The sequence below is a fragment of the Betta splendens genome, chromosome 5 (assembly GCF_900634795.4).
Source record: "Betta splendens chromosome 5, fBetSpl5.4, whole genome shotgun sequence".
In the NCBI taxonomy this organism is placed as follows: Eukaryota; Metazoa; Chordata; class Actinopteri; order Anabantiformes; family Osphronemidae; genus Betta; species Betta splendens.
In genome coordinates this window covers 14,435,114-14,462,613 of record NC_040885.2, presented here as the reverse complement: position 1 = coordinate 14,462,613, position 27,500 = coordinate 14,435,114, and the positions used below count along the sequence as shown (strand labels likewise).

General features: G+C 41.6%; 2 protein-coding genes across 14 annotated transcripts in view; both read right to left on the bottom strand.

Moving 5' to 3' along the window:
* LOC114855234 (SH3 and cysteine-rich domain-containing protein 3-like) overlaps positions 1-1,911 on the bottom strand; it is a 3,754-nt gene extending 1,843 nt beyond the window's left edge. The window contains exons 1-4 of one of the 3 annotated variants that reach the window (XM_055509014.1): positions 1,357-1,911; positions 1,020-1,123; positions 750-828; positions 6-159 (exon numbers count right to left, since the gene is read on the bottom strand). In XM_055509014.1, coding sequence (XP_055364989.1) covers positions 6-159; positions 750-828; positions 1,020-1,036 — 250 coding nt within the window. In that variant the 5' untranslated portion in view covers positions 1,037-1,123; positions 1,357-1,911. Of the gene's footprint in view, positions 1-5; positions 160-269; positions 393-749; positions 829-1,019; positions 1,124-1,356 lie in introns of those variants that run through there. The other 2 variants (XM_041070827.2, XM_055509015.1) reach the window with 2 other exon arrangements.
* Positions 1,912-2,056: 145 nt separating this feature from the next.
* Positions 2,057-27,500, bottom strand: part of LOC114855232 (R3H domain-containing protein 2) — a 34,648-nt gene continuing 9,204 nt past the window's right edge. For 2 of the 11 annotated variants that reach the window (XM_029150202.3, XM_029150203.3), the window contains 26 exons: positions 20,180-20,334; positions 19,743-19,898; positions 19,420-19,640; positions 18,924-18,965; positions 18,072-18,158; positions 17,835-17,958; positions 17,362-17,440; positions 17,197-17,256; positions 16,624-16,764; positions 16,061-16,169; positions 15,805-15,900; positions 15,531-15,580; positions 14,981-15,034; positions 12,647-12,882; positions 12,373-12,548; positions 11,850-11,948; positions 11,049-11,339; positions 8,203-8,338; positions 7,356-7,513; positions 6,954-7,093; positions 6,623-6,723; positions 5,928-6,097; positions 5,507-5,645; positions 4,555-4,646; positions 4,109-4,193; positions 2,057-3,630 (listed from right to left, as the gene is read on the bottom strand). In XM_029150202.3, the coding sequence (XP_029006035.1) occupies positions 3,227-3,630; positions 4,109-4,193; positions 4,555-4,646; positions 5,507-5,645; positions 5,928-6,097; positions 6,623-6,723; positions 6,954-7,093; positions 7,356-7,513; positions 8,203-8,338; positions 11,049-11,339; positions 11,850-11,948; positions 12,373-12,548; positions 12,647-12,882; positions 14,981-15,034; positions 15,531-15,580; positions 15,805-15,900; positions 16,061-16,169; positions 16,624-16,764; positions 17,197-17,256; positions 17,362-17,440; positions 17,835-17,958; positions 18,072-18,158; positions 18,924-18,965; positions 19,420-19,578 (3,228 nt within the window). In that variant the 5' untranslated portion in view covers positions 19,579-19,640; positions 19,743-19,898; positions 20,180-20,334 and the 3' untranslated portion in view covers positions 2,057-3,226. Of the gene's footprint in view, positions 3,631-4,108; positions 4,194-4,554; positions 4,647-5,506; positions 5,646-5,927; positions 6,098-6,622; positions 6,724-6,953; positions 7,094-7,355; positions 7,514-8,202; positions 8,339-11,048; positions 11,340-11,849; positions 11,949-12,372; positions 12,549-12,646; positions 12,883-14,980; positions 15,035-15,530; positions 15,581-15,804; positions 15,901-16,060; positions 16,170-16,623; positions 16,765-17,196; positions 17,257-17,361; positions 17,441-17,834; positions 17,959-18,071; positions 18,159-18,923; positions 18,966-19,419; positions 19,641-19,742; positions 19,899-20,179; positions 20,335-21,549; positions 21,564-27,500 lie in introns of all 11 variants that reach the window. The other 9 variants (XM_055509013.1, XM_029150205.3, XM_029150204.3 and 6 more) reach the window with 9 other exon arrangements.

Here is a 27,500-nt window from a genome sequence, read left to right as displayed (position 1 = left end):
CGTACGGACGATCATGCGCGCGCAGACGTCGCAGAACTTGGGCTTCTTGCAGTAGTGGTCCCTGAACTTGTGAGGGCGGTCGTTGACTGGTTTAATGGGTTCTGGAGGAGGCTCCGCCTTCTCCTCCACCTCCACTTCTTCATCATAGACAAAATAGACCTGAAACAGCAGTTCATACAGATAGTGTGTTTATGTCTTGATTCAAGTTATTGTTGTAGCCTGTTTGCCTGGACACACACACACACACACACACACACACACACACACACCATGATATAGTGCCGTCATCCGCTCAGCGTCATGCCTGACCTGCTGCACTGGCTCCAGATCTCCATCACTGGCAGGATTAGAGGCGTCCTGCTCCGTCAGGCAGAGGATTTACACTACAGTATCTGATAATGCCAGGGATGGTTCACACATTACAGCACCATCTCTCTGCAACTCAATTTAGCTGCCAGGAACAAACCTCCTACTGCTGCTGCCTTGCTCAAAGCCGCCTACAGTGGGCAGTCATTCATCCCAAAATCCCAAACATTCCGCCAACGGGCCACAAGAGAAAACTTGACGAATACAAAAATAATGTGGTATTTAAATGCTGATGCTTTCAGTTCTCTCCTTCTTCCTGCAGCACTTGAGTCACAGACCCGTCAGCATGTGGCCCAAATAAATCAGTGCTCTGCTTTTCTGACGCGTAAACAGGCCCGTGATGCATGCGTCCCCGAGTAAGCGCTGCGTGTGGGGTGTCTCACCGTGTTGTCCTCTTCTTTCACCACGTTATCGGGGAGCGGCGGGTTGTCATGAATGTCCACAGAGTCCTTGTCATCCAACCTGTCGTCAAAGCGGATCAAGATTCACTGCAGCGCTACGGTTTCCTCACATGATCAAAAGAACGTTTTTCTGCACATCCAAAACTCTTCATGCGGGAAGTCATTACATCCGACCTTTCAAACAGTATTAACAGTCGTTTGTCCTTTCTGCTTCGCACAAATAAAAGTTCATTTTTGGTTGATTGAACTCACGCGTCATAAAGGGCCATGGTTTTTCTGATTCAGTCTTCAGGCAATGAGAACCAGCAGATGTCACTGTAAACATAAAAACACACCAGCATGGCTTCTGCGGGAATCTGATAATAAAGTAAGACACGCTGAGTGGTTTTGCGAATAATAAGCAAAGTGTAGTTATTTTATTATTATTTAGGACCAATGTCGTATATTCATCTTTGCCGGGATCCTCTTGATGTTAAAACACGACACCAAGGAAACTCGGGTAGCAAACACTCAATAGTCCTAATATTAGTGAGGGGTCAAACATTAGTATCAGAGGGTGTGGCCTATTTTTTTGACATATCAAACTGACCGTGATACTTGAACTCCACGTCTTCTCAAATCGAGGCAGTTCTGCAGCTGAAAACTTCTCTGAACTCTTTCTAGACTTTTCTTCCAACTGCTGGTTGTTCGTCCCTTTATGTTATGCTCAAGTTTCCAAATGAGGATCCAACAGGTGGGAGATTGGGATGAGTAATGCCAGCAGGCCAAGCCGGCCCGGCCCATAGAGTGTGTGTGTGTGTGTGTGTGTGTGTGTGTGTGGACGGTCCATGTGACCGGTTGGGACAGCTGAGCACATTAAAAGTTGAATGGTGAGATGAAAGACAAAAAATGCTTTTGGTTCTTTCTATTCAGAATCATTCAGGATGTGTCACAAGTACATGTAGAGAATTCATTCAACTTATTCGCTGTCTTCTGGTTTCTATGAACTAAAAATAAACAAATTTTCTTCATTTTTAAACACTAAGCCACTTCCCACCCTGGATGCTTCTCTATTGACTGAATAAAGCAGCTGCCAAACAAAAGCAGCTACAGGCCGGACAATGCAACTTCCCAGAACAGGAAAGAATGATGCTGAAACAACCCGTTCACATCCTTTCTGTAACTGTTCTGCCTGTTAAACAATACAAACATTATTTGGCCGATTTACAAATTCACATTCACACTCATGACCAGGAAATCAAAGCAGAACCATTAATTAATCGTCAAAATGAACCACGTGACACTGAAGATGTTTTGATAGATTTTTCTTGACTTTTATATTTTTAAAAACAAACAAAAAATAACAGATTAAATAAAATTTACAGTAGACATATGCAATCATTGTGCACTTAACTACTTCTTCTGATACGTTCTGCACAGCTGTCAACGAAAAACGCAAACACAACGGGGCGTCGGGGGGGCAGTTGTTGGAGAAAGGAGAGGACAGAAGAAGTGAGGTAGAGGGAGAAGAGGAGGAAACAAATGTGGGAAGAAGGAGAAAAGGGGATGAAGAGGAGAGGAGTAAAGGAAATAGGAAGGCCTAAATTTTGTCACTCGGGGGAAAGAAAGAAAATCACTGAATATATAATTTCTTTTATTCCTTACATCACTTATATAAATATATTGAACCCCAAAACAAATGATAACTTTGGGAAAAAAACAGCGCAATACAGAAACCCACAACAGCAGTAAGGCAAACAGAAAGCGAGAGAGGAGAGAGCAGTGAGAGAGACCGAGGAGCAGAGAAAGGTAGGAGGCAGAATGACACATGGCAGGAAAAGAGGAGAGCAGCGGGGGGAAAGCAGAGAGAGTGCGCAACTGTGCGTATGAAAATTTATAAATATGAGAGTAAGAGACGACTGGGTGACGGAGAGCTGAGGAAGGAGAGAAAGCCTTGGCAGAAGAAGAAGGAAAAGGAGGAGGGGTTGGAGAGCAGAGGGAAGGGGAAAAGGAGGAAAAGGTTTGACTGAGGTCGACTGTCCAGTGTGTCTTTGTTATGTGCTACGTGACCCTGTTGCCTGCGCTTGCGTTCGTCTCTCCTGGTGTGTGTGTGTGTGTGTGTGTGTGTGTGTGTGTGTGTGTGTGTGTGTGTGTGAGCGTGTGGTTGCATTTATTTTTGTATAATGGCAGCACACATTCCACGGCAACAGTGAAACCCATGCTCACGTGTCTTGTGTGCTCTTCTACATAAATACAAAACAAAAACAAACAACAAAATCATATCTGCCACATCAGCCACCTCATGATTCACACCTTCTTCCCTTTTATACATTTGACACATTATTTATTAACTTAAGCTTTTGTATTTAAATGGTACACTAAGAGCAGTGCCCCTCAGTCCTCCTTCCTTTTCCACCACTCCACCAAGAGTCTCTCTTTCTGTCTCTTTCACTTTCTTTCCCCCCCCCTCTCTTTGCCTTTCACTGAGAACTGGCTCTCTCCAGCACACGCAGGTCATAGTTCTTTTTGGCGGCCCTCAGTTTGAAGAGGCTGGCCCCACTGTTGTTAAGTTTGAAGGAAGCACTCTGGGCAGCCATGGTGTTTGGGAACACTGCCACCACCGTGTAGAGGTGAGCAGGGTCGTTGCAGTCGCCCTTCATTCCCCCAACTCCGACACTGGCCCCATGTCCAGGGGCTGCACCTGGCCCAGAAGGCCCCGCACCAGGACAGGGGCCGCAGCCTCCTGCGCCTCCTCGGCCTCCCTGGGGATCCTTTAGCCACTGGATCTTGGCACCGCACAGCGACAGCTGGTTGAAAAGCTTTTCAGCTTCTGGACGAGAAATCCCTTCTGGCAGGTCCGTTACTTCGAGCACTCGACTCACAACTGGACAAAGGGGAGGCAAGGAGAGTCAGAGGACGACATGAGACATAAGCTCCAGCTGTATCTGCAGAGATTTGAGGCATCTGTTCAAGAGACGTGTGCTCATTATTTTCAGCAAAGAACTTTTTGAAATGTGCAGTGCATAAGGGAATTACGGTGTACTCTGCCCTGAGGCCCGCAGACCAATCCACAATAAACTCAATCAAGCTCATTTGAAACGGGTGTAAAAGTAGATTTTTAATGCAGCGCTACAGACACATTAAGTATACTCACAAAACCTCAGTGTTTATTTAATAGCATGCAGACCAGATGGACGAGTTTAGGAAGATGACGACAGCACAAAGCAGTCAGAATGGGTTCGCTGAAACCCATGTAGTCTAGTCATATGCTCTACTGCCCTCTAGCATTAACAAACACACACACACACGCGCACACCTGGATGCTATTTTGCAGCTTGTGGTACTAAGCTGCTCTAACTTACCAACATCAGTAGTGCCGAGATCTGTAGATGCAGATTTCAGAGTTTGTTTTTTCCCACGTGGCCCGTGCTTCATCACTCCTTGGCCCTGAACACAGCACGGATATATTAATGTTTGATGATGCAGTAACACAAAAACACACTAGATGGGGTTACAGGCAATCTATGGAATCCTTAAACCTAATCCACATTAAATGGTGGCAAAATTATGGACACAGCTGAAATAAAATAGTATTTAACGTCAGTGTTTTTGCAGCATGTAACAAAAACAGTTCAATGCAGACGACACTGCGACATTGTGATTAGTCCAGAATCTCACAAGACATCAGATCATCAGTAGTAGCATAGCACTGGATATCAGCTTGTTTTTATTGCACACTAACTGGAAGGTTTAAAATGTTTAGAAAACCGTATAAACAACATTTCAACGTTTCAATGCTGCCACTGACCTGATGGGAGCTGTAGGACTGACCATGCATAAGAGACGGCGGACACAGACTGTACTGGAGAGGCTGACCCAACAGAGAGTAGCGTCCATCTCCTAAACAAGAAAAAGCATAACATAAAATGATCAGACTCATCAGCAGCTAAACCTCCAGGGCTCATATAATATTTCATTCTAATTTTTTTTTTTTTTACAAGACACAAAATACATTTCACAAACATGTCACCGTAGGAGATTTTCAACACAACTTTGGGGTATTAAAAATACTAATGAGAGCTTTTCTATCACAGTATTTTATTCATTTAGAACATTTAAGATAATTAAAAAAGGTCATATTGCCCTGCAGGGACTGAAGCCTGATGTAAGACCTGTTGGTATGTTATCATGCATTCCAAACACTGACTATTTGTCAGCACAGGTAACGTGGCTCCGTGAAAATATAGGTCAGAGGACAGGGACGAGGCAAAGCCATGTGTGGGCATGAGATGTTTGAACAGGTTCCATTCATGTGATACTGTTGTGGGATGACAGGATGGTCAGTTGGCTCAGGGCCAAACGCCACCTGACTAGAGACCAGGTTTGGAGGGTCGCTGTGGAAATAGGTGAAAGAGCATGAACCTGAGCAGAGGTTAGAAACACACAGCTACTACAACAGCTAGTGTTTATTCACTTCTTAAAACCAAGGAAATACCCGTTTACGTGCTTTCTGAGATTTTCTAATGGCTGCAAGACGTGTACACATCCAAATGTGACCTGAAGGGTTCCTCGAGTCTATGGTGGAGCTATTGTTTCACTTTGTTCAGCCAATACATCATCATGCTTTGTAGTCAAGCAGAGAAAAACAGAACATGTACAGTGCACATCACTTCTATTCAGCCGGCATATTTACACATTTGAATGTGTTTTGCATAAATAAAGCATGTGTCTGAAACCTCACTTCTCTCGTTAGTCTGTACCTTGAGCTGGTCCTCCAGGGCGTGGAAACTGTGAAATGAGGGGTAGTGGTCCGAGGCCTGGACAGACACTGCTGCCGGAAGGAGATGGGGTGGGAGACTGAGTGGGGGAGGCCAGAGGACTGGTGAGCTGGGTACTAGCCTGGACCCAAAAAAAGAGGGAAACCAAACTATAGAATCCCTAAGGAGGTACAACATCAAAGTACTTAACCCATATTCTTACTAATTCTATGCCCTCTTTGCTTAAACAGAACTTACTTCTATCTAGTTATCCAACAACACAGAGTGGTACAAATAATTCTATTGATCAATAATGTTTAAAAGAAAGGCTAAAGAATGATTGTGTGTATACGACTTGATGGATAGCTGTGTGGTCTGATATGGTCCTTATAAGGAAGGATCACCCCCACTCTTGTCCGAGTACCTGTGGAGTGTTGTCAGGTTTGTAGAGCTCTCCTGGCTTGCTGGGTCTCTGCTCTATGCTGTAGTACTTGCATGGGTTCCACTGGACCAGAGGAGGGTTCTGGGAAGGCTGTGGTCCGTTGGGGACACTGAGCTGCATGACCATCACCCCAGGCCCAGGAGGGGGTACTCCTGAAGACGTGGACAAAGAGAAAGGTGTGAACATCATTGGTTTACTATAGAATAACAGGTAGCAGCAGTGGACTGAAGCTGAAAACAAGCAGCGGGCAAAATCAGGACCCAACTCTTAGGTCTACAAAGTCTGACCAATCAAAACTGTTCTTTCAGCAAGAAAACAGACATGAATATATGAAACACCACAAACAGATCAGAGGTTGAAAGGATAAAGTGTCAATCTTTCTGATAATTCACTGAACATTTACTTAGGGTCAAATGTGAGCACAAGGCCTTTGCAAAGTTTTCCCCAACTTCTTCAAACATTACGTTTTTAGGACATCGATTCACCTGCTGAACGTATGAACTCTCTGTGCTGTTGCCTGAACTTTTCCCTCAATACCCTTCACCCAATTTTGGTAATTTACAGCAGACAGTTTAGGTAAACATTTCTTTGCGAGTTTTCATGTTAGTACTGATGTTGACAATCTGCAACAACAATTGCTGTGGTGGGGTAAATTATTATGTACAACTTTAAGTCACCTGAATATTGCTGCTGCAACTGCTGAGGGTTGCAGGGAGACGGTGACTGTGTGATTTGATACTGCTCATTGCTGGGGGCCTGCAGATAACCTACTGATGGGCTGCAAGACAAAAATAAAGGATAGAAGGAAAACGTGAATGCAGAAACCTTAATAAACACAATTTTGTGTATGTTTGCTCAGGTGTCTGTGCTTATAGTCACTACAACTTTAAAATATGCCAGCTAAATTTCTAAAATTGAGTAAATGTGTATAATTAAATAGGTTTATTCCACTAAACATTTAGCAGTTAAACATTTTTATCAGCTACGCTATAACATGTCTGTACATACCTTGTGCTATTCTGCTGTGTGGGTGTAATAACACTGTAATAGACAGGCATGGGCCCCTGGACAGATTGGCTCACTGGTACCATCACCTGCTGCTGGTACTGCTGCTGCACCACCTGCTGATTTTCATTTCCCACGGGCACCTGGGTGTGGGTAAGGGTTTAAGATACCTTGTACTGTAAACAGAACTCCAAGTAACAAACTATATGTATAGGAATAAAATATCAGCTGTGAAAACAGGGCACCAGATGGAGCTGTTGGACTTTGTGTGGTTATTTGCATGTGAGGCTGAGGGTTTCAGACCACCAGACAATGATCACTGTCAAATGTCAAATAAATGATTGGAAAAACTAACTTCTACTTACATAATAACGTGTGTTAAAGCTCAGTGAATGCCATCCATACCTGATAAGATTGCATCTGTGGGTACTGGACCATTATGCTTTGCATTTGTCCCCCAATTCCTGTTCTCTGTGAATTAAGCAGACCAGGATTTTGAGGCTGTTGCACACTCATCATGCTCTGGTAGCTCGGCTGCTGGCTGGGCATCATTGGCTGGAGACCTAATGACGGAAAACAGTAAGAGATGAGAATTTAGACAGAACAAAACACATGAGACGAAAATGTGGTAGAAGACAGGAATTAGTGTGTTCATATACTTAATCCGGACAAACAAACTCCACAATGTGGTTCAATTTGTAGGGAATTAGTTTCATGAGTGATATCGTCCCCATAACAAAATAATCAGCCTTGAGAAACTCAGCACTGAGCCGATGCAACATTACGTTGAGCGAAGTGTTTATGATCATGTAGATTTAGCCAGTTTCTGATATGAGGTAGAGCCCATTTAGATTATCTAGAATTGCTGTGACATACTTTATAAACAAACTACACCATATTCAAGCAGAGGACAAAAAAAAAACTGATCTTTTCCATGGAAAATTAAAAGAAATCTATTTTGGTCTCCATATATTTGACTTGGCAGAACAATGCAGGACTAAGGTTGCATGAAATCAACCTTTCACCTTTTAGACTTCAAACGGAGTATGACTTAGCCCCTTTTGAACAGGAAAAACAATATAGCAATATAAAAATAAATTCACTGTCTTTTATTTTGGCAGTTGCAATTAAGTATTAAATAAGAGTCAAATAACAAACCAAACACATGCCTGAACTGTAGCTCTTCATTCAGACACCTCATATAGACCTTGGGTGTAATATACTGTATTTGACTAGTACAAAATGTACTGACCTGACTGCTGAGTGGGCTGGGTCATGGGTTGTGTGCGCTGAGCAGGATAAGACACCTGGTGGGACATGGGCTGGGGCACACGGTACTGCTGGCCCGAGCTGGGATACTGACCAGCAGTGTAATACGACACCTGTATCTAAAGCAAAAAAACAAAAACAACACACTTAACCAAGAGAAAAAGACGTTGATAAATTAAACCAACTTGGGTTATGCATTTTCAAATTCATTAAATGATCATTATCATATCAAAGTTGTGATCCATTGAATGAGCTGAGGGACTGTATATAGTCAGACGTCATGATCTGAAGCTCTGAAGCGGAGTAAAGCCTTACACATATTCATACAAGTCAGTGCCTTCAATCTCTCTGTACTGTTCCGAGGTAGAAGTTAGAAATGTTATGAAATGTCTGGTCTTATACAACCAGACTAAATGTAGCTTCCATTTCTAAACAAGACATCAAAAAGACGAACGGAAGAAGTTTAGCGTCACAAGCATCAATACACTCTGCCTCCACCTTGATCTGCATACAGGACAGCATTAGTGGTGTCAATATTTGCCCTGCTTTCACACCATCAACCGCCTACACATTAAAGAACATGGTGCCGCTTCCTTTGCCAGACAATACTGTTCAAAAAAGTAGAGCGATCCAAAAGAGGAAAAGAGAGGAAGGTGTGTAGGGTGATAAAAGATACGAAAACACACCGTCTATATAGGTCACAGCTAGCAACAACATATAATCACAGAATGAAAGCTATTAAAGAGCTCAACTGCAGATGGTAAGGATAACAGCTAAAAGAATAGCTGTAAAATTCAGGAATGTGTCAACAGTACATGCATTTTTTTAGATTAATATCCCAAAGTGTGAGTACAGGTGGTGGTCATATAATTAGAATATCTTCAAAAAGTCGACTTATTTGACTATTTCCATTTTTAAAGTCATAATCATCACAAGTGTAAGAAATAAACATTTGAAATATACCAGTCTCTATGTAATGAATGAATAAAACTGATGAAAACTCTAAACTCTGTATCTCAAACAATTAGAATATTGTGAAAAGGTTCAATATTGAAGACACCTGGTGCCACACACTAATCAGCTATTTAACTCAAACCACCTGCAAAGGCCTTTAAATGGTCTCAGTCTATTTCCGTAGCCTACACAATCGTGGGGAAGACTGCTGACCGGACAGTTGTCCAAAAGACGACCATTGACACCTTGCACAAGGAGGGCAAGAAACAAAAGGTCATTGTAAGGGAGGATGGCTGTTCACAGAGCTCTGTGTATAAGCACATTAACAAAGAGGCGAAGGGAAGGAAAAGATGTTGGGGGGAAAAAGTGGACAAGTAATAGGGATAACCGCACCCCGGAGAGGATCGTGAAACAAAACCCATTCAAAAATGTGGGGGAGATTCACAAACCGTGGACTGCAGCTGGAGGCAGTGCACAAACGTATGCAAGCATCAGAAGCGTCTCGCCTGGGCTAAAGACAAAAAAGGACTGGACTGTTGCGGAGTGCTCCAAAGTTATGTTCTCTGGGACCCTAATTTCCAAAGGAGAAATTTGTGTTTTCAGAGATCCAAGGTCAACGCAGCCATACACCAGAACGTTTTAGAGCACTTCATGCATCAACATGAAGCAGCAGTCCCTGCTGCTGACCAACTTTATGGAGCTGCAGATTTCATTTTCCAACAGGACTTCACACGTGAAGCTACCAGTACCTGGTTTAGAGAACCATGGTATCCCTGTTCTTATTTGGCCCAGCAAACAGGCCTGACCATAAGCCCATAGAAAATCTATGGGGTATTGTGAAGAGGAAGATGCAGTATGCCAGAGCCAGCAATGCAAAAGAGCTGATGGCCACTATTAGAGCAACCTGGGCTCTCATAACACCACTCCTCGCCACGTCGTGTTGCTGCAGTAATTCAGGCAAAAGGAGCCACAACTAAGTACTGAGTGCTGTACACTTTTCACCCTTTTCTCTGTATCTTTATTACATAAGATTCTAATTTTCTGAGATACTAAATTTGAGCTTTTCATTAGTTGTCAGTTATAATCATGACAATTAAAAGAAATAAACATTTGAGATATATCAGTGTGTGTAGTAAATTAATATACAAGTTTCACTTTTTGAATGGAATTAGTAAAATAAATCAACTTTATGATATTCTAATTATACGACCTGACTTAAAAGCTCAACAATTATTGGCTACTGTAAAATGTATGAGACTCTGTGCCCCTCAAATAAGTAAGTAAATGGCTCTGTCTACTCTAAAAATGAACCTGGTGCTCCAACGTGTACTTTGCTTGTACGTGTGCTATGCCTGCTTTTATATCTCACCACAATGTACTTTAAATCCTAGTGACCTTCATGCCCCCTTATATAAACACTCAAAAATGTATCCAAAAGCTTAACTAAACCCTTACTGAGCTCCATTCCAGGCCTAATGTTTCCCAAAGTGTATTATGGCCACATCAATTTAGCTTTCTCTTCTCCCATGTGTATTATAACAACTACTTTAGGGATTCAAGCAAATCCAGAAGTATGGAATGAAGACAGACAGTTTGGGGAAACGATCATTCTCTACAATCATTAAGATGTGGCTATGTAATCAGCTTATAATACTGGTGCTGTCGTGGTCTAAGTCCAAGGACCAGAGTCCCAGGAGGGTCATACAGAGGTGTATGCAAACATTCACATGACCCATTTAAAAACATATTTTAGATTAAAAATCTCCAATCCAGTTTTGGATTCTTTTTGTAATTTATCATCACTAAAGGAGACTTATTTGATAAGTCTTGATATAATAATTTAATCGTCCAGTATGACTGTAGTTGCATTACAACCTGTTGAGGCGGAGGGGCCTGCATGTATCCTTGTGGGGGTGGTGGAGCCTGTATGACAGTCTGGGATGGAGGAGGCGGTGGAGGTGGAGGATGGGGGTGTCCAGTGGCAGGTTGGTAGCCAGATGGAGGCATAGGTTGACCCGTTGTGGCCATGATGTAGCCAGTCTGAGGAGGGGGGTGCTGTGAGAGCACTGTAGGAGCAGGCTGATACATTGGGGGAGGCTCAGGGTTCTCACTGGAGCCCTGCCGACTGAGCGTCATCTGGCCAAACTGGGGAGCCAGCTCTTCTCCCTGGAAGGAATGGAAAGGAGTTGATTAATGTTGATAATGATTGGTGCTCTATATCAGTAGGTCATGTTAAAACAGTAGCTATAGTGTTTCATAGCACTGAGCGATTAAAGCTTAAAATGCTACATTAAAAATGTCAGCGAATTTCAGATGTTCATGTCTTCAGAGACTGTTGTTAACTGTTGTTAACATCAGAATATGAAAAATAACACTTTTATACAAAAACTGGTTACAGTCGAAACAAAAGTGCTTTGACTGCACATCAACCATCTTTCTTCATCTACATATAAAGACATTATACAGCACAAGAGAAAGTAATACTTTTCTGGTACAGACATTATGTAGGTCTTCTCTGTGATTAAAAACCTACATAATGTGAATGAAGAGTGGGCAACAGAGTGAAGGGAGTTTTTAGTAGATTACAGCAGTGTGAAAATGTGAGGGCGTTAGCAATGCCGTCTGTAACAGACAGAATATTCAGAGATGAAGCTACAGTAGAAGAGGTGTGAGTACCATTGTGTACTGCTGGGGAGGAGAAACTGGCAGGAGAACCTGGGGGCAGGAAGGGCTGGAGTAGGAGACAGGCTGAGAGGGCTGCAGAGATGGCACCGGCTAAACACACCACCAGAAAAGATGAGGAAAAAAAGAGGTAGGGCACAGAAAGAGCCAATGAGAAGTAAAGTGTCAGCAGCAGATGGAAAGAAGTGAATAAACAAATTAAAAAATATGAAGGATGTGGGTTAGGACAAGGAGGAAATGTTAATTAACAGATAGATACAGAACATATACATAGTACAGTAGATGTAGTATGCAGTAGTAGTATAGTATTTAGTCATGACCTTAGTGTTACACCAATGTAATAAAACAGTGACATGTTATCAGTGACGATAAAAGTGAAGCCCAGAGTTCCTTTTCATTACATACACATAGCAACCTTTAGCCTGAAGTACCCAGAAATACATTTTATTGTCATTATCATGCAGTATTAATTCTTTACTTATGACTGACATAATATGAAGGCAGTGGAGTTACATACCTGAGCAATCATGTGGTTGCTCATAGGGTGCTGCTGTGGGGTAGGCAGCAGAGCAGTCTGGGGTGGAGCCTGGGGCTGTGGCTGCTGTGGCTGCTGCGATGGGCAGGGAAGCAGGCTACGGCTGGACTGGGAAACTGTAGGTGGGGCGCACACGTCAGGATTGACTAGGGGCAGGCCTAACGATAGAAAAATATATATACATGCATATATTTTTCAATGTCTTATTTGATCAAACTCTGAACAGACATGCACTCTGAAACCCTTGCGTCCTTACCAGAGCGAGAGCCTTTGCAGCTTCCTTGTGACCCTTTGTTACTGCCAAGGCTATCACCCCTCGTCAGGATAGAGATGCCAGAGAAACTGCTGGCCTTGGTGACGGGTGGCCGGAGGGTTCGGTTGGAGCTGTCCGAGTCGGTGCTGCTCCAAGGCCGTGGCTCCAGGCACTTCATGTCACTGTCTGTGCTGCTTTGACGACTGCTAGATGCCCTGCTGGAGCTCTCACGGTTACCCCTGAATGGACAAAGAATGGGGAGGAAGAATAGAGAAAGACAAAGACATAAAATGATCGGGAGAGAATGGGGAGACGCGGGAGATGAGAGGAAGCGTTACAGGATAGATGTTTAGAAATGGCAGCAAGAAGAAGCCACAGAGGAATTTTTGAGAAAAGTGTAGAATGAGTTATATATGGAAGAGGCAGAAAAATTAAGAGAAGGGCAGAACAGAACCAAAATAGGAAAGTGCCAAAGTAAAGTACATTCATCCACAAATACACTTTAGGAGGCTTTAGGATGAGACATCCATCACATATGTGGCTAGTGCAGTTTAAGCACAAACACTGTCTTCTCGTCTCAACTTTCATTCCCAACTTAAAAACTTACAGCTCACAGGGAACCCAATATACACCCCCACCCTCCACACACACACACGTAAATATACATATAAAATATAAACCTATACAGAGAGGAAAACACACATGCAGGAAATTAAGATGCTCCAGACAACATATACTTTGATGAAAGAGGATATGCTATGGAGACGATGAACGAGACAAACCCACATGAAATCAACACACAAACCATCCCAAAATGTAGCCAAAATACACAAATAAGACTTTGTATTTGCATACATATGGATCTTTCCACAGACAAACAGTAACACATGCACTTGGACTATGTTGTCTTGAAGACACCTGTTCATACATGTGGCATTAACACGGAAACATTAGGAGCAGATGTACATCAGGACTTAGACTCACGCACACTAGCTGCAGAATAATCACTGCCACTGGTTCTCCACTAGGATTCTTTTAACTGTATCGCTGTGTACACACTCATTATGTTGCTGTGATGCTGTCACAATAAGTGATGAGGATAGCTGCCAAGAAAACTAATGATTACCCCACTGGTGAAACCAGCATCATCCTCTTATAAGTGGAAGAGGGCAAAGAACCGAGTACGTTCATGTAGAGAAGGAGTAAAATGAAATCAAAACATGTAAGACTGATTGTAAGGAATCTCGATGACGAGACCAGGGATGTGTTAAGGGCGGTAAAATACTAGCGATAGTGAGTGGTGTTTGAAGGTGGCTGTGGCTGATAAATATTTCAGAGAGACTGTAATTAATGGAGGATCTATTTTGAGTCCTCTCTCTGCACGGCCTATTTTAAGGAAGGGTGGGTGTTCTGCCATTCTCTGTACAGGCAGGCGCATACTTGTGTGCTTCGCTCTGCAGACAAAGATGAAAGCAGGGTGAGCAGGAGGAGGACTAGGAGGAGGGATTTGACTGTGGATCACATGATGTTACATCTCCACTCTCTCCTCACGAAGCAATCCCCATCACATGCACAAACAGGAGAAGCAGGGAAGCAAGGCTGTGGCCGAAATGTGCTTCTACCACCATGTACCACTCACGTGTATGCACACACAAATAACAGCTGAGGGTATTATAGCATATGTATTTATCAAAATGATCTAATGAGCATGTATTTTAATTTGGAAAGGCTGCCAAAGCTTCATCAGGCATTGGGTTCTGGCTGCATAAACAGAATGAAGCTATATAAATCTTAACACTGCTATTTAGCTAAACGTATAGACCAAAATATGAATTTATTAGTCAAGTGCATAATTAAATCAATTATGAACCTATTTTTAAAAATATTCAAGTTAAATAATAAACCAATATTGTGACAAACAGACCTTTTCAGATTAATTTTCACTTTAATATTAAAGCTACAAATACTGTATGTACAGCTTTTTCCAATTTCTGTTACTATGCAACAGGTGACATGTTAACAAAAACTACAAAACTAAGTCAACCACAAAACAAACAGGTTACTGTGAAAGCAATGCAGTAACTTTATGCAACTAGGAATGTAGTTGACGGTGGATGAGTGGAAGGGTAAGTTGGTCGATCAGTCCCCAGTAAAACCACAAAGCAGCCATGCATGGGCCATTGGAAGCCCCACGGTGCAGTGCTGAAATAGCTATCAATCAGCCGATTGCGCCAAGCAAAGATAGAAAAACCACCACAAGTCACCACCATCATCACCAAACCACTTTCAATAATGAGCATGGCAACACACAAGTCAAAATCAGCAGCACCCCAATACCTAAAGATCTGTCTCCTCTTTTGAGAGCTAGAGCAGTAGCCCTCAGTGGAAAGTCTGTTGGGTTAATATTAGGAGAAAGGACTAGGGTTACAGAACTGAATTTGAGAACAGCAGAGAGTTAGGGAAAGGGTGAGATAAGGAAAGGTGGGAGGTAGAGGTAGGCACAGTAACGTAGAAACTTTACCCCTAAAAAGAAAAAAAAAAAAACGCACACAAGGCAGAATCTGACAGCTGAAAAGCCCACGCTCCCTCTTCCTCTCAGCATATTAGGCACTAATGTTTCCAGCTCAATATCCTTGGATGAAGGCTCAACATTTCAAGAAAATCTGTTTCACTATTTAGCTTCAGTGTAATCACCTTTCTTGTATGTTAAATGTACACAAATCATTTAGTTGGTTATAAATAAAACATTTTTAAAAGACTACTCTGTTTCTGTGTGTATTGGTCTATAAGGCCATATTCTGCTTAGAATTAAAATCTAACCCTCAAACTGTAGCTTTAAGAGAAAAGATGCAAAGGATAGTGTTTCTGGTTAGATGTATCATCTTACCTGTTGTCGTTGATGTAACCATTTTGAGAGGACTGCAAAAAAACGGACACCTGTTCATTATGAAATGCTTCATTCATTCGGGTGCACAAAGATAAACATTTTCGACATTTAGATAGACATTGTACCAATGATTGAATATGTCACGCTACTTTGCTAACTGGCTTGATTATAAAAGAAGACAAAGGCTACAAATGAAAAGCTATAGGCTGTAGAAATGTATTGATTGTGATTTATTGTTGCCAGGTCCGTTAGCCTGTTCATGTCCAGTACTTACTTCTCGGGCAAAGATCCGGTCTCGTACCCGCTGATACTCTTCCTCTCTCTCTTCAATGGACTTGCTACGCCGCCCGTCCTGCAGTGGCACGCGGATCTATTATTTGGAGAAATGATCAACTTAGTAAAAATCCATTTAAGGTTAAATTGCGTACAATACCAGATAAACTGGCTAGTAAAGTACTTGTGGTACACTGTACTACCAACGATGAAGAAAACTGATCAATTATATTGAAACACAGCTGAATGCAACATACCTGATTATCATCCTTGTCCATACTAGCATCGTCTCTTTTAAGGATAAATTTTTTCTGGAAGTCCATGTTACGTTCATCCTTGATGTGTTCAGAGAACCTTTGCTCTGGTCTAGTAAAGTAAAAGTAAACAAAATTTTTAATAAACTTAACCATCTGACTGCAAAAAGAAAGAGCGTAGCAATGTTAGTACTTTAAATCTAGTTAATGAGATTTAAGAGGGCAACAAATTGCAATATAAAGATCACAGTTTCACTCACCTCTACAATTTATTAGAATTAATTTTATTACTTGTTTTTCTTTACAGTAGCAGACTGTGAGGGATAACTTAAATCTATAAAGCTTGCTGGTTGCTAATTTTACAAGTTTATCTGCCTAAAGCATACAAAATGTGAGAGCTCCATCTATTTGTTACTTTTTTTGTCGATGTGATAAATCCATTAGATGTAGTCGGCTTTAGGCAAAAATAAATTTGTTTTTAGTTACAGCAATGTAAAAACTAAATAAATGTAATGTCATATCAGCACAGCTGCCAAACGTCAACCAAACACTGGAGTTACACTAACATGCGTGTGTTGCTCGTCTTGTTGATAATGACAGCCTTGCCCGTCTGGTCCACGTTGTGGTCCATGCCAAAATAGGCAGCCACGCGGTGCAGCAGCATGCGGTGATAAGAAGTCATTTGAGGAAACTTCTTATACTGGTTACTACAGGGGACACAAAAGACAAACACCTTAGATATATTCTGCTTCACCTAACTGTTCAGTATTTGGATTGTCTGTTTCTATGTTTTGAATAAATTAATAATCAAAATACAAAATTTATCATCAGGCCATTAAAAATAAAACTTTATTTTGGACATTTACTAAAGATGTATTAGGAGAAACTCATTATTTAAGTACATATAAGTTGTTAGGTCTTAGGTCTTTGATAAGCACTATATCTTGTGACAACTCATCTAGCTCTGCTCTATGTAAAATGATTTACTGCTTTATATTGCCTCTGGTAACACCATTCTACTCAGTAACAAAGTGCAACATCTCATATGACTCATTACACCATCACTCCTCAAATACAAAAAACAGACATGGAGAGGTACATTTTGAGATAGGATAGTGGTTATAAAAAACATGGCTTACTTGTCATCATTAATGAACTCCAGGATATCTTGTTCTAGTTTGAGCAGCATCATTCGATCCCTGAGAGGGAGAAGGATCAGTGGGCGCTAGATAGTGGTATATGCACACTAATGCACTGTCACTACAGCAATGATTATGAGTTAGTTTTTGGTGGCGATCTCATACCTGGGATTGTTTTTCAGTGTGTTGACCAGAAACTCATGAACATCGATGCCTGTAGAGTCAGTATATTCCTGACTTGAGTCTAAGAGAGATAAATAATTGGCAGAATTGGCACCCCAACATCCCAAGAACATCATTCTTTGATAAAAAAAAAAATAGGCATTAGCTAGCTGGTCTATGATGATATACACATCTAAACTATTTTCAGTGAATGGGTTTCCAGCATTCTTCACTAAACTGGATGGTTGGGCCAGCTTTATGTTTTTATTTAAGTCTGTTCGTCTCAGAGGCTCCTAACAGGTCAGGTCCTTTCCAAGAGGAGGTTAATTATCAAAATTGGACCACTGGTCCAGTTATCACCATTTGTAAATATACAATTAATTAAGAGTCACTTTACTATTTTGAGCACACAAAATTTTAAAAAGGTCACTTGTGTTGTGCATGACAAAGAAGTGAATGCTAGAAATGCATCTTACCACGAGACAACATCTTTCGTGGAGTCTTGTCCTTCTTTTCTTTCTCTTCATTTTCATATTCATCCTTAGAGGACTTCTCCTCCTCCTTGTCAGATGGACAGCTGATGTGAAGCTGAATGATATCCTGAAAAAAAAAAGAATATTGAACATTAAACTGGGTTCAATTGCTTATTCCAAGTACTACAGATTACAGTTAGGAATAAATCACAAGTTTAAGCATTGTGACAAGAACAGTACCGTGTCTGGACCTCCATCATTGGAGAATGGACCACAGGACTCCTCACACACTGCCAGACTCCGAACAAGCTTCAGTTTGGCATTAGACTAAAAAAAAAAAGTTTCATATTAGCTGTAAAATGTATAACATTGGTGTTTCAGATGTAGTTACACCTCATAGTCTGTCCAAATCTGTTTCTATTAGAGAGAGAACAAAGAATTCTAGTCTACTAATGTCAACCTGCTTATTAATGTGCTCCAATTTTTTGTTTTAACAAAACATGAGCATCAAACATGAGCCTAATTTCTTGTAAAGCTTACAATAAGCCCTGAATTCTGACTGATAATGAAGCTACAAGAGGAAAGGGGAAGCTGAGACACGGAGAAGCCATTGAGAGCTTCAATACAACACGCTGTACCTCATTAGATTATGTACTGTACCAAGAGGCAAAAAAAGCACAGTTAGACTCTGCTATTACAGCAAATAAATCAACTTAAAGTAAAAAGTAAATTTGAAACTGTGACTGGAATAAACTCTTGGCTGCAAATGCTATGTCCTGTTTATTTAACAAAGGTTGGCATATATAAAAGTCCTCACTGGCTGTATCATTTAACAAGTGACAATAATGTAAATAGGGGGTCAAGCATAATAAAATATGGGGATAAGTCAGTATTAATAATGAGTATTAAACAAATACAAAAAATTAAAATTTAAAACATAATCTTATGTATTTCTTAGACCTGGAAACACTGAAGTCATGTTTATAAAGTATTGCATATCAGCTATGAATTACAGAACAGTGCAGAGGATAAACCTCATGATGCAGAATTTACAAAGATGAATACTTATGACACTGGTTACCAGTTACTTACCTTGGCCCTTTTTCTACCATGGCTGTGATTAGGAGCCCGTTTCTGCAAGAGAAAACTTGTTTTATCAAAAAGCAAATTTTTCACTTATCAGCAAATTAGAATATGGCCAGAAGAAGGTACACAAAGAAAACTCTTGACAGGCTGTGATGTGACAGAATTAATGTGTCAGTAAAAGTGGAAAGTTATTATCTGCAAGTCTGTTGGTTGCTAGTTCTAATAAAGAGATGAACTGTCGAACCTGTTTTATTTAACATCGTTTTAAGCTTGTGTGGGACTTTATGGAAAAAGTGGTAGATGTGCAGAAATTACAATTATGCACTGGCAATTTGGCATTAACCTGTAGCCCCACTATCACAATATTTAAAAGGGCAATATTGTGCAGCCCTAGAAATAATTATAGTATATATAGTAATAACAAAAATTGTAATAAATGGCTAAAAACAATGCTGATTATTATCAGAATTTGTATAAATTATTTTAGCATATAATAACATACCTGTGAATCCTGTGGAGAGCTATCCTCAGGATCCAGGCCTTCTCCGGTTCCTTCCTTGGTGCCCTGTGGTTGAGGAGAGGTCTTGCCCCGACTGCAGGGCTCAATGAGTGGCCCACTCTCTCCCTCCTGCTGGATGTCTGTTGTCAGGCTCACTGACATCTTCTCAGGGAAGGGGAGAGGGTGGGAGTTGGGAGGGGGTTGGGTGGAGAACCCAGGAGTGGCTGAGAGACACAAAACACTTTTTAAACACGAAAGGGCTGCCACATGCTGAATGTGAATATCTAAACAAAAAGCACGCTATACTGTGAGAATATACTGTTTACCTATAGGTGGTACCAGATCTGTGCTGGACTGTACAGTGGGTCTGGATGGGAATCCCACACAGGAAGACGAGCGTAATCCACTAAGGTAGTGTACTGGGCAGGGCTGCAGCAGGGTGCGAAGCGCAGTCCATAGCAAGCCTGAGCTGTCTGGTGGGTCTGTGAGGAAGAAACCGGAAAATGACCAAACAGGTAAGACTGATGGCTCTTAACCACATATTAGTAAAGCCCTCAGGTTGTTTGTTCAGGCTACTGCATTTATTCAGAATAAACTGCCTCAGTCATGGTCAAACTGTCTATATTGGCAATACAAACATATTACAAACAGTTTAAAAAATCTTATGTACCACAGCATTTTAATTAAAAAAAATGTCAATTCAGTTGCACCACAATTTTACGATCACATAAAACAAAGCATGCACGTGAACGGTCATATTTACAGTGATCAGCTGAACTGGAGAGGCAGCAGTTAGCCAGTCAGACAAGGGGGAGGGACAAACCGACAGGCCAGCCACCACCTCAGCGGTCCTCTGTGGCCTCGTTTCTCTCCCTCGGACTCAGTTTAGCAGCATGGTCTGTCCTCCCGTCAGGAGCCCTGCACACCAAGAGCAAAAGAGGAAGACACGGATGACGTCATGCTTCACACACCGAGTGACTCATCGTCAAAGCTGCTGCTGCTGCCACAGATTCTAGCAGGGAGGGGGACAAATCAGCTGAAAGAGCAGCGCATACTGGCACACATTGTGAACAAGGCGAGCAGATTCTTTTCAGAAGGGCAAATTATATAAATACGATCCAGGTTGGGACAGTGAAGCCACCCCTCTATGATTGTATGTATTTTAGCAGCAAAATGTCAGAATGGAGTGGGACTGCGTATTTTTTTCCCCAAATCAAGGTCCTGTATAGGTAATTAAAATCTATTATACTAACATTCTTATCTAATTTACCATACAATAAAACTAGAACCATCATTATATGCAATGCTTTTTAAGAGACTCGTTCCAAGTATATTCATTTATGCCCTCTGTTGTGGACATTCGAGATTACAGTTTAAATCTTAGTCAAGAAAAATAACTGGCCATTAGAACGTTATTTACAAGTTATTTTTGTTAGCCAACGGCAAATTTGTTTACTAGGTCTTTGTTTACATTCAACTAGACTGCAACCCTACAAGGGCACAACATACATGAGATCGGTGGAAAGAGGTCTATCTGCATAACAAAAAAGAGGAATTGCTTCCTGGAGCACCATTCCCAAGAATTTAATAACGGATAAAGAGAGACGCAGGAGTTTATTCATGTTCCGTTTCATTAGAAAATTAATTAAGACTCTTGGTTTCTCGTCATCTTATTTTGATCGAGGCCTCCCCCACCTCCTTTTGTAAAGGTTAAGACTGACGTCCTGCATGTATTCAGTGTAGTTGACCGCCATTCAAGCGCAAACATGCCCATGTTTTTTCTGGGCCTCAGGACAAACTGCACAAGGCTGGGACTTCCAGTGTGGGGAAGACCCAGTCTAAGCAATGCAGAAGGCGTCATCAGCAGCACTGCACCACATCACTGACCAGGACACCCACATGACCCAAGCCAGCTCTTATAAAAGCAGCAGCAGCAGCAGCAGCAGCAGCACTATCTGTTGTGGGCAGATACAAATGCCTGATTCAGTCGATTCAACACAGTCTGCTGCTTTGTGCTTACGCACATACAGGGTGCTTCACACAATGATGCACAGTTTTGGATTAGAAAGCAAATATAATCATTCATCTCCAAGTGCAGGTTATTCATGGATGAGGCAGATTGTCTCGACTTACTTGGAAGTGTGGGTCTGCAGGAAAAATCAGAATCAGAGGAAAGATAGGGGGCTTATGAATAAAACAGCTTCACCTATTCTCTACCCCTCCTCCCATTCCTCTCTTAGGTTCCCTAAGCTCTCTCCTCCACACCCCTCCCTTCCTCCCATAACACACATACATATACACACGCGCGCACACGCCAGCCTACAAGGTTGCCAAGGAGACGGTAAACGTCATTCTCAACTGCTACCATTCGTGTTAAGCAAAGACCAGTGAAAAGGGCACATAGAAGAATGATATTAAAAATAAATGTGCATCACGGATGAAAAGTAGAAGCATGAAGAACATAGCAAAATTAAAAGTGCTAGATGAGGATATGCCATTTCCTCATCACCTGGGTTTGGTTACACAATGTGGGTCCAAGTCATTCAGTCATGAACTGAAGTATTACATAGAACCATCAAATTGCAGCTATTATAGGCCAATTAGATGAACATCAAAAACAGTTTTAGGAATCCATTTTCACTATGTGACATTTACATGACAGATTATTCTATGGAAATATACAACTATTACCTTGTACATCTTGTCACAACTAGTATAGTTTATTTCAGGGTTGCACATTGCAGACTAAGTAACATAATACCAGCAGTACCACTGATCTCTGCCTGTTGTGTCCCAGTTCAGTCAGTGTGTTGGTGGGCTTGATGTTGAGATCTCACATGTAGCTGCACATATACAGCAGGGCAGCTGATTCACACAGGACTCTTGTGAGTTGCATCATAGCAAAATAGTTCATGCACATCATGCTCGAGTCAATTAAAGATTAAGCTGGATAGGGAGGCTTTGATCAGGCATGTTGGAGCAAATATGAAAAACAGTAAATATTTTATTAATCGCTGAATTCAAAACGTCTAGTTCTAAACCATTAAATACCTCACACACATTTACAGCAACAGTTTATGTAAACTTGCATAGGGCATGCCTTCTGAACACACATTACCAGCCTTTCAGATTCTGACACAAGCCCTCCTAATGACAGGAAACCTGCTGTGACACAGGTCATACGCTGCCTGGCCCAAGTTGTCCAGGAAGCACACCTCTACAAGCAATAGGCAAAAGGCCAGACTGAGAACGCAACTACATGTGTTTGTGTAAGAGCTATCTGCACTCGGTCTACAGCTACTGTATGTGTTGGTAGGTGTCAAAGGAACTGCCCCATCAATGCTTGGACCTGACATCTGTACTTGCCAGTATATCATCTTATAGAATTATGCGCTCTAACAGCTCTTCTGTAGGATCCAAACAACATGGCAAAGCTACCCCATTCAACATGCCAAGAACCTTGTCACTTGTTAACTGATTAACCTTCTTTCTCTACATTTAAAAAGGTACTGACCTTTCTATCTGATAGGAACACCCCTCAAGGTATGCAGTATTGAAGATGCGCTTACTCAGCCATCTGTTTATCAACATTTAGTCGTCATCAAATTTTCTCAGGTCTATATTCAATAGTGAATTTACAGGGTAGTTGATAATATCAAGAAACATGTCTATAGCAAAGGGTCACTGCTTAATAATAATAATTGTTGCCAAAAAGCACAAATATGTTGTTATTTTAAACATCATATATTTGACCAAATGTTCATTTCTAATTTGTTGTTGTGTGGACAAATTTATCAAATTTACACATACACAAGTGTACAACAACAAATTATAGATGAATTTTCAGTGGTTGACTGTAGGGCTGTAAGTAACTATTATTTTGATAACAGATTCATCTTCCGATTGTTTTTCCGATTAATTGGATAAAAAAATTAATAATTTGATCGTGACTATATTTTCATTTTAACTCATTAAATCTTAAAATTTAAACAAACAAAGCCAGCATAGAGTTTTGTTCGTTCGGATCTGCAGCAGTTCCCGTCAATCTGAAGGAAGCCCAGGTGGACACGGGAGAACATGTAAACTCCAGAAACTCCTGGGCTCCTTCTGGCTTTGAGGCAACAGTAACGACCACTAAAAACATGGCCTCATGTTAATGCTGCAGTTATTTGCTACTTTTGCATTTAGTGTCTGCATTATCATGGCGCCGTTCATTACCATGTAGCGAGGGATATGACTGCACAACCAGTGGCACAACAGATTACACAGCACACACATTATCACATCACAGCTTTTTCATGTGATGGATACAGAGCATTTGCTACCGCTGCTACATCTGGGACACTGCGCTTTCTTACACGCTTGTATATCGCTGTAGTTTTTACAAGCCAAAAGCTGACGACTGTTTCTATTTTTTTTTATTTTGCCGTCACACTGCACTATAAAATGTCCTGGCCATCTAACTGTTAACGGAAAATCATTACAGATCATATCATTCATCGATTATTATCGAACGATTCGTTGTTGGAACCCTAGTTGACTGTTCCATCCTACCCTGGATATTTGCCATTAACGACAGCCTGAGAACTGTGTATTCCTACAAATTTGGGTGGGTAATGACTGAAAGAAGCTATTGTTACTTGATTTCATTCATCGCTTTAGATAAGATTTCACAATGGAAAAGCACACGTAGCAGACATGCCTCTCCATTTTCTCTGCAGAGGCTGAATGAAAGATGAAGGTGAATGGAAGCGCATAATGCTGCAAAAGAGAGTGAGCAAGCACGTACAAACCCACAGACAGCAGTGGGAGAGACATACACAGGCAGCTCGACCCAGTTCATCTGTTCTGCATTCAGCTGTGCACCTCGTCCATTTGACGTCAGAGAGAACCCATTTTACGAAAAAAAACAAAAAAAAACAGCAAGGTTATGTCTTCACAGAAAAGGCTGATGTGTGCATAGTAAGGGCAGAGTCAGCCCCTGAACGTATAAGCTATGGCAGCAGCGCTTGCATACCGCTGTTGGTCCGTGTCAGAGAGGATTCCCCTTTGCGTCAGTTACACAATCTCATACTGGGAGGGGACAGGGGGTTGGTAAGAATAGTCCAGGAACATTTGCAAAACCATCTGTACAGGATATGCACCAACAGTAATACTGTACAAAAAATATGTGCAGAATACCGCGTAACATTTTTAAGACATGTAAAAGTGATTAAGATTATCCTTAAAAAAAAAAAAACAATGCAGAGAACACTAAAGGTTATGAAGGAACAAAACATCCTGTAAACTGTCAAGGCTAACATAACTAGCTACAACACAAATGGCCTGATGTAAAGGAAGACAGGGTTTCTCTTCTTCCATGTACGTCTCTGTCCTTTTCCTTGCCACCTCCTCTCTGGTTACACTGAGTGCTATGAGGATACCCCTTCCTGTCTTACACCCCCTCCACGTCAACCCCTCCCATCAATATTTCTTTCTCTATCCACCTACTAGCGTTATCTCTTTCTCTCTCCCTTTTTCTTACCCTTTTAATGTGTCTTCTTAAATTGTCAGGCCTACTGCTGACGCCATCCTCCTCCACTCAGCCATCCCACTCAGTCCTGTGGGACGAGCTATGACTCATTCGCTCCCTCCTTCCTTCTCCTCCCTCCCTAGTTACCTACCTACATACCTTTCAGTAGTTTTGTAGCAAGTCTCTCTCTGTCTCACTCTCTCTCCACCAAAGGTGTTTGAAGAGAACAAATCAGACTGAAGTGTAGAAACACAAGGAGAAACTGAATGATGGTGACAAAGACATGTCGGTCAAATAAAAAAAGTCTTCCTTCAGCATTATGAATAAATGTCTGTGAAGTGATAGGGGATCCTAATCTTGCATTCATTATTGAAGAGGACAGATTTGCTGGAATGTGAGGGAGGAAATATTGGTATAAGTAAATGAGAATTACACAACATTTTTTATGAATGTCAAAGACAGATAGGCAGATATTTGTCAATAGAATGTCAAAATATTTCCTGGAACACATTTCCAGTTGCAACAAGATGTTCTAACACACCATACTAATACATTTTCAACTCATGCAACAACAACCACACTCATGTGAACAACCACATAAAACACTATGGAAACAGGAAAAAGAAAAAAAACATTCAGTAATGTTTAACATTAGGAAAACCCTGAAGCTTTGTGAGCCTGAATGACAAATCAGAGAGCACCAATCATAAGATAAACAGTTTAGGTTGCTGTACAGACAAATGTGCATATATATGAAATTTAGCACGAAAAACAATAACAGGAACCTGCCAATGACCCTGTGTTTTCATAATATTGATGCCCCAGCCCTCAAACCTTTAGATGGAAAAATGCTTCTGATGTACAGTGAAAGATTCAGCCTGCTCAACTTGAGCTGCTGATGGAAAATGAATAACTGTGTCAGAATGAAATTGGGTGGCTGCTACACCACTCATTATAAACCTTATGTAATTTATCAGCTTCTTTTACTGTGACAAGGTGGGGGGGGGCAGTTAGGATGAGTGTAAGAGAGAGAAACAGGAGAAAAGATAGAGGAGAAAAGGGGTGCCTAGTGAGACAGGCAGAGAGAAAAACTTCTCAATGATGAAACAATCTGTGCTCTTAAGCGATTGGACCAGTCCTCCACCAATGGGAGGACCAGCTCCATGGCAACAGGCTCTGTCACCAAGAGAAAAACAGCCATATCCCTCAACACCCCCATATTTTTCTTTCCCCTTCTCTCTCACGACCCTCTCCTTCCCCCTATTGCAAGTGTATGAAAGCCCGGAGTATTTATCACTGGGCACTCAAATACACAAAACAGCACTTTAAACCTGAATGACAGACAGTGCACATATGTGCATGTGACTAAACGAGACATACAGATGTACACACAGGCACGCAGGCTTAATGGGGCTGTGAAAGTGATCAGCGTATGATTCATTCACACACAGTCATTTAAATGTGCAGATTGACAATGAGTGTCTTTACACACCAACTGCCGACATCACTGTTCTACTTCATCCTGATAAGAGCAGATCAGTTCGGGTGGAGCTAAGCCTTGAACTACAGTAAACAGACTGAGCTCACAGAGCTACAGAATAAGGAAGTAGAACCCAGCAGAAAAAGACTGTCCTTCAAAGAATGACATATGTACAAGCTGCAGTGAGCAGACATCAGGGGGTGTCGTTCTCAGGTACAAAAACAGCTTTATTTATTGCAACTCTCTTTACAGAGTAAGTCTAGCTGAATATTGTAGAGGTAAACCACATTACATCAGTAGATTAATGTGGCAGTGGATGAGTAGCTGTCGTATTAGGCTTCAGGGCATGTTTTTGGGTTCACTTCAGATGTTAATGCTGAAGATGCTAAGCTAGCAGTACTACTGCAGTCGTCCATAAGAAGCAAGGCTTGCACAAGCAAGCTCCAACGCTAAACTAGGTTTTTGCCTAGGTCCATTTGATCAGTGTCCAAAGTAGTTCCTGAAGAACCTTAAGTAGTGGTCTCTTTCAGAGGGGTTTCTGGGACATCCAAGCAGGCAGGGACTCCAGCCCTGAGGAAGGACTATCAGTAAGTGCTGTGCTCAAGCTCAAATGACCACAGTTTTGTTGGCATTGTCTCTCATATTTTCTCATTCATCAGGTTACAGATTTATATGGCCAACATATATATATAGAGAAGAGAGAAGAGAGAAAGAGAGACATGAGACATAGGAGACAGAGACAGAGAGACAGACGACAGAGGCAGAGAAGACACGAGACAGAGGAGAACAGAGAGACGGAGAGAGAGACGGAGAGACGGAGAGAAGAGAAGAGAGACGGAGAGAGAGAGGAGACGGAGACGAGAGATGAGATGAGAGAGACGGAGAGAGAGAGAGACGGGGAGAGACAGAGAGACAGACAGAGAGAGAGAGAGAGACAGAGAGAGAGAGACAGGAGACATGGAGGAGAGACCAGAGAGATGAGACAGAGACCTAGAGAGATACAGAGGACAGAGAGAGAGACAGAGACAACCCTTCAGAGAGAGAGACAGAGAGAGAGGACAGAGACAGAGATAGAGTAGAGAACAGTGAGAC